General features: G+C 35.9%; 1 protein-coding gene across 2 annotated transcripts in view; it reads right to left on the reverse strand.

Moving 5' to 3' along the window:
* Window positions 1–16,177: 16,177 nt before the first annotated feature.
* Window positions 16,178–19,467, reverse strand: part of Epha3 (EPH receptor A3) — a 314,441-nt gene continuing 311,151 nt past the window's right edge. Inside the window, exon 17 of one of the 2 annotated variants that reach the window (XM_021209582.2) lies at window positions 16,178–18,881. In XM_021209582.2, the coding sequence (XP_021065241.1) occupies window positions 18,776–18,881 (106 nt within the window). In that variant the 3' untranslated portion in view covers window positions 16,178–18,775. The remainder of the gene's footprint in view (window positions 18,882–19,467) is intronic. The other variant, XM_021209581.2, reaches the window with a different exon arrangement.

Below are 19,467 nucleotides of genomic sequence, written 5' to 3' on the forward strand. Positions count from 1 at the left end.
GTTATAATGGAATCATGCAGTTTATTTAGTGCATGTTAGGCCCTGCCTATCAAATGCAATACACTCAGTAAACATTAATAGAAAAATTCAAGGGAAAGCAGAAGAAAAACAAAATCGAAGAGGGAGAATACACGATCTCCAAACTTCTCTATATTTTGTTTTGGCTTATTTGTTCTCTCCCTCCCTCCTTCCTTCCTTTTTTCCTTCCTCCCTCCCTCCCTCCCTTCCTTTTTTCCTTCCTTCCTTCCTTCCTTCCTTCCTTCCTTCCTTCCTTCCTTCCTTCCTTCCNTCCTTCCTTCCTTCCTTCCTTCCTTCCTTCCTTCCTTCCTCCATTCCTTCCTTCCTCCCTTCGTTCCTTCCCTCCTTTCTTTTTCTGTCTTTTTTGTTCTTTCATTCTTCCTTTCTCTTTCCTTTCTGTTTTTGAATAAAAAACATTGGAATCCCCCCAAAACTATCTGTAGCCCACTACATGATGCAAAACATGCTGTTAACTGTACCATTAAATGGTGTAATGATCCCCTGAAGGCAAACATAGGGCTGAGACAGATGTCCTCAATCATGAAAGTTCATACAAAAACATGTTCCATATGGTTTAGGACAAAAGATGCATGGATTAGCTGGCCCACAAACAAGAGGAACACACAGTTAGCAGTGCAAAGGGGAAACTATGAGCTCAGCACTGTGTTGATAAGTGCATCCTTAGTAAAACTTCAGGCAAAAGGTTCGCAACAAGACATTGCCCATCTGACATGCAGGCAGAACTTTGTATTTTGTAGTTACATTTTATTTCAGACACTTTGCCACTGCCCCACAATTAAGAGGGTATTGTGAAAAATATGCTTTATGTAACTTCATCTTTGATGTACATGCTCCTATCTTTTGTGAGAGTAGAAAATTTGTTAAAATTTATTTTAGAGATAAAAGCCAAATTGTATCCAGCCCTGTAGGAAATTGTCTGTCTCCTGCACATGTCTAAACATCAAGTCAATGTGCTCTAGTTATGCTATACGATCAGTTACAGAGATCTGCCAGTCCAATTTTAATCTGGTGCTTCCTGAAATAAGAAGTTACTGTTAGGAAGCCAATAAAAGTGCTTCATGCCCACAGTGTAATAAGGAGACTTCCACCATGAGTAAACAAAAGCAATCACAAGGCTGTGGGAGACCCAAACCTCTCATGAGAAATATATATTCTTCTATACGCATCACAGTGATTCAAATAGCTACATAGCTGTTTCTTACTACTTTGACTGTATAGGATGAATTAGTTCTTTCAATAAGGATACATATTTTTGAAGACGAACACATCTTTTTGGTGTCTCACTTTTTGATTAATTGTTGAGTGATATGAGAAACATTTTCATTCATATCAAACTAAATCTAGAAGATTATATGTTACATAGAGCAGGAAACTCTACTTACAGAACAGGTATTTACTGCTTACAACATTTTTTTAAAAATACTTCTATCCTCTTAATGTATATAGCCAATGAACTAGAAATAAATGGCTTATAATTCAAAAGCAGGAAATGAAAACTAAACTTATTATTACTTAACCTGGGATAAAACATAATATTTTCCATAGAAAGAAACATATTCTGATTCACTCAAGGAAAGTTATTGCCTTCTCTAACTTTGGATTTTAGAAACTTCAATGTCAAATGTTATTTTATTCACAATTAATATAAGAGAAGGCTTGCTGTACATTTTGAGAAAAAATGTTGGAAAGATAACATTAAAAACTTAACATCAATGTCATTCAAATTTCTAAAGATTTTTTGTTTGTTGTTTTCGAGACAGGGTTTCTCTGTGTAGCCCTGGCTGTCCTGGCACTCACTCTGTAGACCAGGCTGGCCTCAAACTCAGAAATCTGCCTGCCTCTGCCTCCCAAGTGCTGGGATTAAAGGCATGCACCACCAATACCCAGCAACAGCTTGTTAACCTAAAGTTTATCTTATGAATGTTATTGGTTCAAAGTTCTATTTCAATAAAATTAAATCAGAGAGAAGGAATATATATATATATATATATATATATATATATATATATAATCATTAGCAAACTGAAGAAAGAGCCTAATATGTAACTGTCAACTTTAACTCCCTTACTTTATTAGCTTGTTATACCTAAAATTCAGACTTTTGAAATTCAACTAAGAAAAACTAATGTTTTAAGGACTTAAAATCCCTCCATCTTGTAAAACATAATAAATATGAAAGAAGATTGACACAGTTTACAATGTCTAAAATATAAATATGCACTTACCTTCTATTAAACTAATCATGTTTAAACACTTTGGGATTCAAATGAACATAATTCTAGCCTAAAGTCTTAGAAGAGGGAGTCAGTATTATGTCCATCCATACAAGGCTCTTTACTAATTAATTACACTCTGAGAATAGCGATTAGTTTGAGTATCAAAATCTGACCTGAAATATCATGTTCAAAGATTTTAGGCTCTAAAGACTTGTTTAATGTTATTAAGCCATTTAATATGTTAGCATTTATTTAAATGAGTTTTGGGCATGGCTCATACTAAAATCAAAAAAGTTCATTACATATTTCATCTTTCTAATAAGAGTTTCCTAGAATAATAAATGTATGTCAATGAAAAATAATAAAGGCATGATAATGATGACAGCCAAATAATGATGCTTATGCAGTCAACTTGCTCCAGAAACATCAATATGTATTCAACGATATTTCACCAACATATCCATATCCAGAAGCAAAAGTGACATGACTGGGGATCCAAATCATATCAACACACACACACACACACACACACACAAACACACACACACACAGACACACACACGCACACACACACACACACACACACACAGAGGGGGGAGGAAACAAAATGCTTTCTACTAAACAATTGCATGGATTTTTGGCTTTAGTCATAAGTGACAACTCAGCTAACTTCATATTTTGTTTCTATTTCCTTCATTTTCTAGAGCAAATAGGTTAAGACTGTTGAGTTGTGAAAACAGTATTTATTAATGCTTTTAAACACAACTAAAATAAACCCACAAAAACTACATAAAATGTCTTTAGAGGTTTAAGGAATATGATTAGAAATGGAAAAAATGATTGAAGCTCCCCAAATTCTCAACTAACCTCCAACTATTGTATAAAAACAATGTGTCCAAGAAGAGTAGTTAGCAGGAAATAATCAAACTTGGGACAGAAATCAACTAAGTAGAAACCAAGTAGAAGAAAAAAAAGAATTATACAAAGAATCAACAAAATTAGGAGCAGGTCCTTTGACAAAAAATCAACAAAATAGACAAACCCTTAGCTAGAGTAACCAGAAGACACAGAAACAGTATCCAAATTAACAGAATCATGAATGAAATGAATGAATGAATGAATGAATGAATGAATGAAAAGGGAAACATAACAATAAAAACTGAGGAAATTAAAAAAAAATAGTCATAAAATCCTACTACAAAATTCTATACTCAGCAAAACTAGAAAACCTGGATGAAACAATTTTCTAGATGGATATCAGGGACTGAAGTTAAATCAGGATCAGTAAAACCATCTAAACAGCCCCACAACCCCTAAGGAAATGAAAGCAGTCATTAAAATTCTACCAACCAAAAAACAAACAAACAAACAAAAAATAAAATCCCAGGGCCAGATGGTTTTAGTGCAGATTTCTATCAGAACTTCAAAGAAGATCTAATATGCTTTAGCATAGGAATGTGTTTTCTGAAAAGGAATCTGGTTGCACAGCATTTAAGATTAACAATTAATAATGGGACTTCATGAAGCTCAAAATACTTTGTATATCAAAAGACTCTATCATTGAAGTGAAGAAATGGCCTCCAGAATGGAAAAAAAATATCTTCAACAGTTATACATGACTGTGACAAAAGGATAGTGTCTAGACTGCAGAAAGAGCTCACAAAAAAAACAAACAAAAACAGAAAAAACAAAAACAAAAGCAAAAACAAAAAAAACCACTAAAACCCAAAAACCCAACCCAACCAAATCAAAAGAACAAAATGAAACCAGCCCAAAGAAAGGTAAAGAATGGAACTAAGCAGAGCGCTCAAAGTATGAAATACAAACTACAAAAACAAAGGCAATGCTAATTATTCTTTTCATTCTGAAATACAAACTAAATGTACTTTGTGATTTCATTCTACCCTAACCACAACAGTTAAAAAAAAAATACAATAAATTCAGGAGTGGATGGGAGAAAAGGTGAACACTTAATCATTTCTTGTGGAAGCACACTGTTGCTGCAACTATGAAAGTCAGTGTGGGGGATTCATCAAAAAGTTAAACATAGATTTTCACATGATCCAACCACATTGTTTTCAGCATGGACTAGAAAGAAATTCCTCATTCATATTCACTGCTCCGGTATTGCAATAGCCAGAAAATGGAGACTGATTTGGTCACCTTCCCTACCAGAGGAGAGTTGTCCACCCTGGAGGGCTCTCACTGCCTGAGCTGGAGAGAGAGTCATCTTTGCTCCAGGTCGCCTAGGTTCCATCTAGTCTGCACTTGGTGAGAGTGCAAACAGCAGAAGCTGTATAGCTTCTGGGACAGGCACAAGCAACACGACTTCTGGAACAGACCCCGTTTCGGGCTCCAGACATTCTCCAGACATCCGGACACCTTCCCCGCCAGAGGCGAGGTGGCCACCCAGGAGGGCTCTGCCCACCAGAACAGGTAAGAGAGCCATATTGTGTCCAAGGCCCCTCAGAGACTAGTCTGTGCAAGTGAGTGTGCAAAATGTAGAGGCGACACATCTTCTGGGACAGGCCCCTTTTCAAGCCTACATCTTCAGCCAGGAGGCAGGTCTGAACGCCAGACTTCTGTGCACCTTCCCTGCAAGAGGAAAGCTTGCCTGTGGAGAGTACTCTGGCCACTAAGACTCAGGAAAGAACTGGAATCCCAGGACTGCTGACAGAAGGTAACAGAATCACAGGAGGAACAAGCTCTAACCAGAGACAACTATAACAACTAATGCCAGAGATTACCAGATGGGGAAAGGCAAATGTAAGAATCTTACTAAAAGAAACCAAGACCACTCACCATCATCAGAACCCAGCACTTCCACCTCAGCCAGTCCTGGATACCCCAACACACCCGAAAATGAAGACTCAGATTTAAAATCGTATCTTATGAGGCTGGTAGAGGACATTAAGAAGTGCATTAATAACTCACTTAAAGAAATACAGGAGAACGCTGCTAAAGAGGTAGAAGTCCTTAAAGAATTACAGGAAAACACTGCTAAACAAGTAGAAGTCCTTAAAGAGGAAACACAAAAATCCCTTAAAGAATTACAGGAAAACACAACCAAACAGGGACAGCATTTTCAACAAATGGTGCTGGCACAACTGCTGGTTATCATGTAGAAGAAGAAGAATTGATTCATTCTTATCTCCTTGTACAAAGCTCAAGTCTAAGTTGATCAAAGACCTCCACATAAAACCAGAGACACTGAAATTTATAGAGGAAAAAGTGGGGGAAAGTCTCGAAGATATGGGCACAAGAAAAATTTTCTAAACAGAACAGCAATGGTTTGTGCTGTAAAATCAATAATTGACAAATGGGACCTCATAAAATTTCAAAGCTTCTGTAAGGCAAAAGATACTGTCAAGAAGACAAAAAGGCCACCAACATATTGTGAAAGGATTTATACCAATCCTAAATCTGATAGAGGACTAATATCCTATATGTACAAAGAACACAAGAAGCTGAACTCCAGAAATTCAAATAACCCCATTAAAAAATGGGGTACAGAGCTAAACAAAGAATTCTCAACTGAGAAATACCAACTGACTCAGAAACACCTGAAAAAATGTTCAACATCCTTAATCATCAGGGAAATGCAAATCAAACCAACCTTGAGATTCCATCTCACAGCAGTCAGAATGGCTAAGATAAAAAATTCAGGTGACAGCAGATGCTGGTGAGGATGTGNAGAAAGAGGAACACTCCTCCATTGCTGGTAGGATTGCAAGCTTTTACAACCACACTGGAAATCAGTCTGGTGGTTCCTCAGAAAATTGGACATTGTACTACTGGAAGATTCAGCAATACCTCTCCTGGGCATATTCCCAGAAAATGTTCCAACTTGTAATAAGGGCATATGCTGCACTATGTTCATAGCAGCCTTATTTATAATTGCCAGAAGCTGGAAAGAACACAGATGTCCCTCAATAGAGGAATGGATGCAGAAAATGTGGTACATTTAATCAATAGAGTACTACTCAGCTATTAAAAACAATACATTTATGAAATTCTTGGGTAAATGGATGTATTGAGGATATCATCCTTAGTGAGGTAACCCAATCACAAAAGAAGTCACTAGATATGCACTCACTGATAAGTGGATATCATTCCAGAAACTTAGAATACCCAAGATACAATTTACAAAACAGAAGGAAACCAAGAAGAAATCTGATCAATGTGTGGATAAAAATACCCATGAAAGGAGTTACAGAGACAAAGTTTGGAGCTAAGATGAAAGGATGGACTATCCAGAGACTACCTCACCAGGAATACATCCCATCATCAGCCACCAAACCCAGACACTATTCCACATGCCAGCAAGATTTTGCTGAAGGGACCCTGATCTAGTGGTCTCTTGTGAGGCTCTGCCAGTGCCTGACAAACACAGAAGTGGTTACTCACAGTAAGCTATTGGATGGAACACAGGGCCCCAATGGAGGAGCTAGAGAAAGTACCCAAGGACCTGAAGGGGTCTGCAACCCTATAGGTGGAACAAGAATATGAACTAACCAGTACCCCCAGAGCTTGTGTCTCTAGCTTCATATGTAGCAGAAGAAGGCCTAAGCAGCCATAATTGGGAAGAGTGGCCCCTTGGTCTTACAAACTTTCTATGCCCCTGTACTGGGGAGTGCCAGGACCAAGAAGTGGAAGTGGATGGCTAGGGGAGCAGGGGTGGGGGAGGGTATAGGGAACTTTCGGAATAGTATTTGAAATGTAAATAAAGAAAAAAAATGAAAATGGAAACCATCTAGATGTCCATCAAACTGGTGAATGGATAATGAAGTTGCATTACTCAGATGCTTAAAGATTATAATCTTTGCAAGTAAATGGATGAAACTGGAAACATTTCATTGAGTGGGTAACTCAGGCCCATAATAACAAATGTCACATTTTTCTCTATTTGTGGATATATAACCTGTGAATCTTCAGATATATATGTTTGGAATACACATACAGGTCAAGAAGATAATAAGTGGCTATGGGAAAGCGGCTTTCAAAGGGAGGTGAAATAGAATGTAGTTATATGAAATGTTAAAGAAGAATAGTGAAACATAGAAGGTGGCACTTGGGTGCTAGAGAGAAAGGCAGGATATAATAAGGAATACAGAGCAGAATAAATAATATAAAGATCTTTTCAAAAACTTGTATGAAAATTTATGACAGTAGAAGCAACAAGATGAAGTTGCTCAGTTACAAGGAAGTAATACTCCTATGATAGATCATATGCAAAAATAAAAAATGAAATGCAAGCAGTATTAGTCACCAGATACCTCTTGAGGACATTGGCCATTTACTTACTCTAAACCCACATATTACAAGAAGTTGTCAATTATATTGGTTATCCTCTAGAACCTACCTGTAAGACCCTCATTGCTGAAGATACTACACATAAATTATAGAACATGAAGAAAATTTAAAGTGGCACTAACAAGAATTCTTTATTCCTATTGGCTGGCTTTCATTGTATCAGAAGATGTTATACATGCTAAAGGAAGAGAAAAACAATTATCAATTTTTTCTTAGCTCTAAACCTAATGAGTTATAACAATGATTCACATTGCAAGACACACTCGCTGATGCAATAGTGGCATGAACACCATGGCATTAACCAACCACTTTCTCACTGGATTACAGTTTCTCTCCACAAGATGAAGCCTATGCCGATCATAATTGCAAGACCAAGAACATGTGGAACAACAGCTCATAAGCTTTGGAGGAGGCCCTATTCTTATTATTCTACTAAATATACTAGTATAGTAAATCTGACTTCCTAAGATTTATTGTTATACCCCTAGATCAATGCATATTTTAATCATCAATGAAGTAACCTCTGTTTGCACAAGACTGTGCTTAACACAAGGATCCCAACTAGCCAAGATGCAAAAATAATGAGATAGTGCAATCGTGATCTCTATTTGGACATATATATTATGTCCTTTCTTCCCAAGATTCAGGGATCATTGTCAAGGAGTGGCCAGAAAGAGTCTGAACCTGAGGTAATGAATGGCTACAAGAAAACAATGTGTTCTGGAAACATCATGGACAGCTTCACACATTAATTTGTAATAGTTATGAAAGTTAAACCCTTACTGGCCAGACCAAATCAAGGAATCAAGAGGGGAGAAGGACACATGTCCAGGAATAACATGAGGGACACTTGACAAATGATGCTTTGAGAGAAAAAGAGAGCCAATATTCTCCAAGACAATGGCTCCTTCTAAGTGAAGTCTGCTCTGGTAGAAGATGACACAACCAAAAATATAAATACAGAACAAGTTGGTGGAATTAAGTATAAATAAAAGCAGAAAGTTGGGTGGATATGGAAGGGTGCAGAGATCTGGAAGGAGTTGGGAGACCAGGGAATGTATGATCAAAACATACTGTAGGAATTTCTCAAAGAACCAAAACAAATGAAAGAAGAGAATATAATAACAATAAAAAGTAATGTCAATTCAAGAAATTAACGGGATGTAAAATCCAAACAAAATCCATCTATGAACAAACAATTGCACATGGGAAGCTAAGGTTAAGAGCATCATCTTTATTATTGTTGATTCAAAGACAAGTAAATGCTTATATAGAATCAAATCTCCTTATATTATTATGCTAATATGTGGACAATGATGACAATATCAGAGGACCCTGATTGAGAAATATGACTTCATATTATACTCAGACTTGAAATCTAGTATTGTAGAGATATTAATTCTATTAAAATGATTTGTTGCTTTCATAAAAATATGACTAAATTCTATCCTTTCAAATATTTAAATGGATTATATTATTTACTTAATAAACAACATTTTATATACAAGAGTCTAAATTTGACTATATGGGCATTCATGACCTGTAGAACACAAGGGAATTGATTCTTATTTCCTGAAAATTCTCCCATGTAGAGTAAAGGAATCAGGGACTGGGGTGGGGGATGAATGCTTTAGTGAATTTATACTAAATTTCTTTGTTGTTCTTATCACTATGACAAAAAGGAGATTGGATGGTTGGTTAGTTGATTAGTTTTTGGAGCAAAGGCAATTATATGTCTGCCATTTGAATGTGTCTTACAAACAACCAATAACTGACTTCTTCTTGATTACATTTTCAAGAATGTGTACTCATAGTGAATAAATGGGGAATACAAGATTCTGCTGAAGCAGTTGGTAGGTTTATTTACTTGTTCTGGCAAGTGATAGGCAAGATGGCTTTCAGTTCTTCATAGAACATTTAGGCCCTTTAAATGTGGGCTTGCTTTCTTTCTACACGGCCTGTTGCATATGTAGGCATGATTTGGCTCATTCATAACTGTGTAAACTGGGGAAACAGAGCATGAAAATGATGCTAGTCTGGATAGTGCTTCTGCAGGGAAAGCCAAGCCTTTTGTCTCTGACCCAAAACCTCAGATCTTCTGCCAGCATCCCCGTAAGTGTGGCAAGCTAACTTGATGGTTTGGAGACTGAGTAAAGTCTGACTCGTGATGGCTCTTGGTGTTTATTCTCATCTCCTCTCCCAACTCACACAAGGCCTTTACTTGAAACCAAATACTATTTTGTGAGGAAGCCTAGACCAGAAAGCAAAAACATGTCTGAGGGTTCCAGATAGTAGTCTAGTTATGTACTTAGGTGACAGCCAAGTAAGATAAACAGATATGTGGATGAATGAAATTCAAGATGACTTCAATGCCAAGATGAGTTTTCCTGCTAAGAGCCAAGCTTCATGGAATAGAGACAAGCTTTTCTCTGAGAAAAGTCTTGACCCATAAAACATATGACTGATAAATAGCATTTACCTTTCAAAAGCATGAAGTGATATTTATTATGAAAGCAGAGTAATTGGATCAGTGACTAACAAAATCAAATGAACCACTTCTTTTATATTTTTTTAATCACATTTATACACGCCCTGTCTGAGAAGGCAACATTTCTCAAAAGTTTTAAATCCTATTTTTGGACTGCCATTGACTAATTCCTTATGTATTAGTAAGTCATTGACCATATACTTATTGTTTCCTTCATTGCAAGAAATTATATAATTTGATTTGCTGACATCTATTGTAACAGTGCTTTAAAATGTGTGTCATATGACAAACTTTGAGCATATCCTATGGCCTACACCCTGAATAAGTTCATACGATATACCAGATTTACTGTTGGCAAAGACTTTCTAAGTGTTCAAGAGAAAAGGATGCTGAGTGGAGTGTAATTTTATGTTAAGCAGGAGACCTACAACACATTAGTAGACATTAGTGGTTTTACTTAATAGTTTTTCAATAATATAAGTTTATCTTATTTAAGTAATTATGAACCACTTGTGATGTCTTCTTGTAGCCATTTTACTGAAGTAGCACCATCATTCGATGAAAAATGCATTAATAAAATTAACAAATTAAATTCTCATATTTAAATACCGTAAACTGAACTAATTCAATGAAGGAAAATAATTTGCTTTTAAGTATTTTTTAATAACTTGAAAATATTAAGACAATCTGTTCAATTTTGTATGCACGACCTTCCATGAATTAAATTTCAAATTTGGGGCTGGTGAGATAGGTTAAGGATTATAGTACCAAGCCACCACACACACACACACACACACACACACACTACACACACCCTCTTTCTCTCTGAGTGTATATATATGTATATAAAATATGTTTGTTAATTTAAGTTATTACTCTAATTTTCTTTAAATAATATACCTACCAAAGAGTATGTATAATAAACGCAGAAACATGAAACAAAATGCACATTAAAGGAACTCGCGCCAAGGGTAAAAATGATATTGGCTAATTGAGCATTGTTGGATGGAACATGTGCAAATGAATTTCGACTAGAGTCTTTTTCAGTTTTTGTACTGCTGAGTTGCTGATATGAAATATATATTTATGATACGAAGCATACCTATGGCAGTTAAGTTCAGATAGTGTTATCTATAACAATTTGTATTGGCTTCTTCCCAAGGCTTTAGATTTGCTGTGTATGAGAAGAAATGGGAACCATATGAAAGTCAGTAAGTTCTTGATAGTACATGACACTCTGTGTTCTCTCATGCTTGATTTCAGCAAACATTCCGAGGTTTTGTCCTCCATCATCGAGGGTGATGGACTTAAAATGTAAGGGTTTTTCTTTGGCTTCAGATAAGAATCCCAACCTTAGCACACTTCAATAAATCACTGGTGTGGAAATCTGTCAAAAAACAGCTCAAAAGCCCTACTTTTCTCTGTGGTATTCAGTGTTTCCAAGTTAGATTATTTGTTGCATGTTCCAGAGAGCATGCTTGCTTGAAGTGTTCACCATATGTCAGACAGATCTCATTCTATTGAAATAAAGTTCACTGAAATGAAGTCAGGGGTAACTGCATGTTCCTCTAACGTGGCAACAGCAATCAAAGGATTATGCAGGAAGCTTTTTACTACTTGAGCTACCTACTAACATACGTATTGAAAAAAAGACAAAATGGTGATGAGCCAAAACATTAATTCAATAGAGCATCCCATTATTTCCTTTCAGATTTCACTGTTGGCTTCATCATTATACTGACACCTAATAGGCTGGTAATTTGGAATAAACATTCCGGCGTCTATTTTTACTTACATTGCACCTGCTATGCTACCTTGATCAGCTGTTAGCTGACCTAATATGTTCAATCACAATTAACCTCAACTCAGATTGTATCTCTCAAAAAGTTATAATGGAATTTAAATAGTTTTAAAATGATCTTGTATGTGGCAAAGTTTCTATTGGAATTAGCTGAAATTACTTAAGATAAATATAGAAGGTATGAATGTTTGTTCATAAGATAAGTAATGAATGTTATTAGGTAGCTTATTTTACTCTTATCTATTATTACTGTTTTTATTGTTTCCATTTTGAGTAGACAACATTTTTTTTCAAAGATGAAAGATGATAGCCCACCTACCTTGATTTTTAAAAAAAAATGATCCAACTAAGACTTTTCTTTGTCAACTTATAAGCAAGATTTCCCAGAAAATTTCAAAGAGAAAATGTCTATAAACTCCCAAAATCTTCATTTTATGGTGTGTTTAACTATATCACTTATTTTCCCAAGTTGTATCTAGATCCTCTGAGTCAATAGAATGTGCATCCCAGATGCCCCATAAGAAGGGTTGTTTGAGCAGGCATATTAATGTTATTTGTACACAGTAAGAGAGGAGAGAGGATCAGAAAAGCCTTGGCATTTTCCTTGTTAAAATTTTATAGCTAAGCTCTGGTTCAAGGATCTACTTCAATGACTAAGCTGCAGGAAGAAAAATAGGAGCACTGAGACCAATGAAATAAGTTCACAAAATTCTATGAATATGAACCAGTCTAGCAGAGATCAGCATAGTCAATGATCCAAGACATACAACTAAAACATTAACTAGTTTTATTGACATGGAGGAAATTGACAGTTTTCTCTAGAGGGAAAAAGTCAGGAATTTTACCTGATATTATATTATCAAACAAATCAAAATTATATTGTATGCTTATTAAACATCAGACAAACTACAATGAGCAATTCTCATTCATGCTGATTCTCAAGGCATGAATTCTTCTCAATATGCCAGTAGTGTAGAATGGTGATGGGAAGCCAAGAGAAGGTATTTCAACTTAAAATGGTAAATGTGGTGACTATATTAAGCACAGCATTTAAAAATATTCTGTGGCAGTACAAGAGAATGTCCCTTTATCTAGTATTGGGCCAATGAGGTCTGAGGAAAAAATATATATTAACTAAGATTCTAGAAAATGGAACAGAAAGGACCATTATCTTAGGAATTTAAAAATGCCATTCTCTGAATGCTATGTATAATTTGCTAAAATGAGTCACATAAGATATAGTAAATAGGGTAGGTATATGGGAAATGAAGAGAAAAGTAGTATTTTGTTCAAGAAAGATCCCATGCTCATGTACAAACCATCCAAAGTAATCTGTATGCTAGAAGTAATCTGTATGAAAAACACAATGCAAACCATGAATATGATTTTAATTATTTTATATATAATATGTGTGTATGTGTGTGTGTGTGCGCGTGCATGAGTGTGTGTGTGAGAGAGAGACAGAGAGAGAGACAGAGAGAGAGACAGAGAGAGAGTTATTCTTATACTAATATTAGGAATTCTCAAGAACAATAGAAACTCACATTGGATTAGTGGTTTCTTAAAACTGAGTTGCTTCTGGAGGAAGTAAATGTGCCTTTTATGGGTTACCACCGACATAGTTGTTGCATGTGTTTATATATAGGATTGTATAACCTTGCAGGCTCCTGAGGCATTTAAGTTTGTGAGCCTCCTGAGGGAGAACTAAAAACGTACACTCTCGAACGTCTGCTAGTCTCTCTGTTTACTAGAGAATAGGTTGGGGATATCAAGAATGGAGTTGGTGCTCAAATCAGGAGAGACCTTGAGTGACTGGACAGCCACACAGAGAAGAATTAAATTCGACTTGGTCTGTCACCTTGCAGAAAAACATGAAATGGAGACATAAGTACACCTGAAACACTGAAAATTCCAGAAGATAACACAGGCAGTAGCCTATATGATATAGGTATAGGAAAGGACTTTCTGAATAGAACTCCATTTGCCCAGGATTTGAGGCCAACTATTGAACAACGGGGAACTCCTAAAATTTACACAGCTAAGATTTTACACAGCTAAGCAATAATTACTGAAGGGGATGGTAATTCTATAGGAAGACCAACAGTGTCAACAAACCTGGACCCCTGAAGACTCCCAGAGATGAAGCCACTAACCAAAAAGCATACACAAGGGCTGGCCTGAGGCCCCAGGCACACACGCTGCAGAGAACTGCTTTGTCTGGCCTCAGTGGGAGAAGATGCACCTAATCCTGTAGAGACTTGATGCTGCAGGGAAGGGGGATGACATGGGGGAGCATACTCTCAGAGGCAAAGGGGAGGGGGAATGGGTTCAAGAACTCTGGGAGGGGAATTGGAAGGGGGCAACATTTGGAATGTAAATAAATAAAATAATTAATGAAAAAGCAAAGTACCATGTGAAGGGAAAGTACACAGAATGGGAGAGAATCTTCAACATCGGGCAAAATATTAATATACTGAATATATATGTATTCACAAAACTAAATGATCCATTTAAAAATGACCTCGAGATCCAACAAGAGTCCTCAAAAAAAATAAATAAAAATGTCTAATAATTTCTAAAAATGTGTTTATCATCTCTACCAACTAGAGAAGTACAAATCAAAACAGTTTTGAGATTTTATCCCACCAAAGTCAGAATGGCAAAGAGCAAGAATGTAACTCACAACAAATGCTAGAGAGGTACCCGCATCCACTGTTGGTGGGCTTACTCAAAAATCTCGTGGAGAATGCTCAAAAATCTAAAAATGAAATTGGCAGATGATTCAGCTCTACCAGCTTTATGGATATACCCCAAACACTTGACAACTTACTCCACAGATATTTGCCTAGGCATGCTCATTGCTTCTTTACTTCTGAAAGCTAAGAAATCCAAATGTCCCTCAAGTACAAGGAGATAATGAAAGTTGGAATATTTACAGTAGATAGCACTACTCAGGCAGGAAGAAAAATGATATGAAAGTTTCAATTAAATAGATGGAACTAGAAAAGGACATATTGCAGGAGATATTTCAGACCATTATTTTATTCTCTTTCATTGACAGTTCCTAGCTCCAAGCCCAGAGATATAAAGTATATAACATGTAATGAATGACTTGTATCTTCTTAGAATAAACTGCCTAGACGTTTAGTGATACACATCAGTAGCACACACGTGTCATCCCTGTACTTGGGAAGCTGAGGCAAGTTCACAGACAAAACAACCTTTCCCCGTAATAATATTGAATAACATTTACAAAACAAATGGCCATCTTCTCTTTTTCCGCGCCTACAATTTCGTCACCTTATCTGTCACAATGATTCTCTACTCTACTCAACATGTTGACATGCCATTTCTCATTCAATGCAAAAATCACTTCTCATTTGTTTTGTGATCGCTTCCTAATTACTTTTGCCTCTGTAGGTTTCTCAATTTAATTAGTTTCTCTTTGACTTAAAAACTTTTCATTTTCATGTAAATCAGTTTCATTAAGTGGACTACAGTGGCAAAGAGTTTGTTTTTGCTCAACTCTCAGGCGTGTCCTAGCAGGTAGCTTGCAATTTAGTGGACTTTTATTTTTATTCCACCCATCTATCCTAGCTTGGCTTCCTTCATGGCAGTCAGATGCTTCCCTTTGTACAGACGCTGTCCTGAAACCTCTAACTTCTCTAGAGAGCATGGTTTCTTTATAACCCCATCACTGCATTCAGGACAAACACAGATCTGAGTATTTTCCAATCTGAGTAATATATTCCCCTACCCACTGTGATCTAAGGCAAAGCTTTCGGGTCTCTGTTCAGATAATTAAGGAGCAATGATAATTTCACGAGAATCATACAATGTCCTTGTATTAAAACCAGCTAGAGTAGTATTTGTATACTTATACAAATATATAGCTTCAGGAACTTAACGATTAGAAACGTGTGCTGAACAAAGAAGATGTAAAGAAAGACTTACAGCTGATCATGATTTGATCTTTGATTCCACCTCTTCCAAATCTGTTGACTGAGGTGAGAGCATATGAGTTTTACACTTCCCTTTAAATATGTATGTTTGAATAAGCGAGTGACTGAGTGTGTGTGTGAACTTGATGCATAATCAAGAGAATTAATATTATTATATTTACTCTTTATGAAGTTTGGAATTACTGATAAAGTTCCCCAATATACTGGCAATGAGATTGGAACGTTAAATGGATTTGTTCCATAATGAAGAGGACAATGAAACCAAAAGCACATTCTTAATGACATAGATATTTCCTGAATTCCCTGTATAAATTCGCATATGCTTCATATATAAATAAAACATCAAAGACCACTTCTGTATTCTGATCTGTAAAAATATTTTCATTATGTTTATTATAAAAATATAAATGTTCCCACTAGAAATCATTTTACATTAGTAAGAGGCCATCTACATTGTGCAACATAAACTAAATGAACCATGTTTTAAAAATGCAAGTTTAAAAGTAAACACATACTGCCAATCATATCATATTTATACATGGCTTGGTAGATACTCAGTACAGCCTAGACTGGGTGTGTTGCGAGAAATAAATAATATCTATAAATCAAATTTAAGATACAAATCAGGTAATATGGTACATAACGTGGCAAGGGAGCAGTAGCCTCACTGGTATGGGAAGGCAATGTAGTTCCTGTACAAAGAGATGGCCATAAGCAACCTAGAACCTCTACTCCCCAGTCCAGAATCGTACACTGTTATGTTTACATATGTACAGGGAAGGGGTTATGCAAAGGAAATTCATAAATTGTGAGATAGAAAAATACTGACAAATGAAAAGCAATATACTGCTTAAAATACCTCTACTTTCAAACAAAATTCTCAGTCAAAATAAATGCAACAGATTCAACGATTTTTGTCTATCTAAGTATTTTGAAATTCATTTTTGTTGAGCGTGTCCAGAATATTGCCTAAGAGAATGAATGCTGTCATAGGCGAATTGGTTCAGATGCCAGATTTGAATTTTGCATTATATTCCAAATTGTAAATTATTTGATTAGAGTCTTTTCTAACTGCTTTCAGGAGATATAAAATTTATTATTAGTTTCATCAGCACATTTCCAAAATATTCATGTTCTTATAAGTTCAATACAAATTCTAGTAGCATGATTTGGTTATATGGAGTATCGTCAACATTTGGGAAACAATTTCACATCTGAAAGAACTCACCTAAGCTCTAGTATACTAAACCTACAACAGATTATATTTGGAAATCTGCCTCTATGATTGGAAGCTGTATATCTTTAGTGTCCCATTTTGCATAGAGACATATTTCTTACAGCATTGTTTGAACCATCTTATTCTGTGACACAGGTATTCCTTGACCCTATGGAATGATACTATCAGCAAGAAAATCCAGAATCTAAAATATTGCTTCAGCATGTGTCATGCCCATTAGGCACATCCTTCTTAATATTCAAGAATATGCTTACAATTGGCCTTTAGGGAACAGCAAGGCTACATCCCCATAATGAGACATCTCATTCCTCCATTGTCTGTGGATGTGGATTTATTGATTAGATGAGTTGCTATTTCAAAAATGCTATGCTTAATAAGATGTTTAGAAGTTCAAGGCTTCTAATCATGCACCTAACTCACAATAGGTACATTGAAGTGGAAGACTCAAAGATAGTTATACCTGATATTGATGATGAAAGTGTGCAATTAATTGACCTACACCCCAGTGATGCAGATGAGTAGCTTAGCTATCACCATTCTCTACATGTTTAAGCAATAATATTAAAATACTTTTCAAAACAAGCAATTTTTCTTTCTTATTTTTTTTTTTTTTTGGCTCATGCATTTTACCTATAGGCTGCTGTCAATTACTGTAACCATTTAACCTCATTTTGATCTTTCCAGTTTGCAAATCTAAGGAGTTCTAATAAGCTTCTTTCGTGAATGAAAGGAGTTGATGTCCTCTAAGCACCAGAGTAGGGAAAGTATGACATCTTGGTAAAAATCTATTACATACAAGCCAGTATATTACACTAAATTAGGAGCATACATTTACTGATAAATGAAGAGACAAAAATGAATGGTATATTCAGACTGTGAGTGATTTGGTGACTGTATGAACAGGGAAAGCATTTCATTTTGTTGGTACATATAAGTGGATTGTTCAACAGTTGTAGAAAAGAACATATCATTCTCTGGGTATAGTTAAACATGTTTCTTACTGCTGACAATTTGCAATAGCATTTGGCACTTGGCTGTAACAAAACCCAAATTAAATCATCAAGGCATAAATATAAAACAATTAAAAAGTCCAAAAGAAAATAAATATGCACTTCCCCCCAAGTTAAGACATGTTTTTACATCGTCTACTTAAGGAAGGTAACAATTAAAAATGTACAGTATTTAAAACAACTACAAACTTCATCTCTAAATGCTTCAAACAGATAAAGAGAATACTAACGTGATAAGGTAGTAAGTATGGCCAGATAGTTTGAGGTATAATTGCCTCCATTTTGCTTGCTTTTAAAGAAACAAAATACCTGTTACAGCTTTTTTTTCTGTGTATAAAAATATGACAAGTCTTTTCCTCTGTGGCCATTCACAACAAAGCCTTCAGGTCCATTTTGCTAGTTTACTTAGTTTATTTCCATGATAGTTAATGATCAATGGCTCTACACTAGTTCTTCCACTTTGTACTGAAGAATTTTAATTAACCCCATCAATTAACATTTAAAAAGCAATTACAAAACAAAATGCACCCACCCACCCATCTGTAAAATGATAGGGGAAAATAAAGAGATTTTTCAATTCCATTTTAAGGCATTTGGACTTAGAACTGAGTGTCTTATTAGACTTGGAGCTTTCGGCAGAGTCTCCATCATTTCCATCTGTCTGCAGGATGCTGCTGCATCTTCCCGTGTCTCAGATCCTTCCAGTACTTTACACTGGAACTGGACCATTCTTAGATTGTGTTTCTAGAGCTTTAATGGTGCTGATGATCTTCTTCTGTGGCCCAACCACAGTAACACCAACCTTTTTCATGTCACTGTAAAACGCAAGAGAAAAAAAACTGGTAAGACTCATGGTATTCTAAGTAGTGTAGGAAGAGGAAATTTTTAATTTTTAAATAAACTCAACTATATAATTATATAACCCATGCTTGGTGTCTGATTTCTAATTTTCTGATAATGTTCTGTTGTTATATTTGGGGTATTCAATTCCTATATTGTATAGGAATATAGATGCTGTAATGGGAAAAATATGCCTCTCGCTGTTTTGTCAACCTAACACCTAGCATTATCTTTATTTAAAATTAGGGCTTTGGGGAGATATAATTGGCCAGGGGTTGAAGAACTAGAGAAGCAGAGTCCTAGGCAATGATGAGTGGTAAGTACAGTGTGCTTCTTTACAAGAGAAAGAAAAGCATACAGAGTGACATAGGAAAGAAGAAAATATACAAAGGGCGTCAGAGATTGAGTTATACTGTCAGTCACATCCCATTATGTACCAGAAGCTAGAGGAAGAAAGACTCTATTTAATAGAGATTCCTTAGCAAGTTAACCAATATCTTGATTTCTTATTGTTGCCTCCATAATTTGAGAGAATACACTCTGTCACTGAAGCTGACAACA

This window comes from Mus pahari, chromosome 12 (genome assembly GCF_900095145.1).
Source record: "Mus pahari chromosome 12, PAHARI_EIJ_v1.1, whole genome shotgun sequence".
NCBI classification, from domain to species: Eukaryota; Metazoa; Chordata; class Mammalia; order Rodentia; family Muridae; genus Mus; species Mus pahari.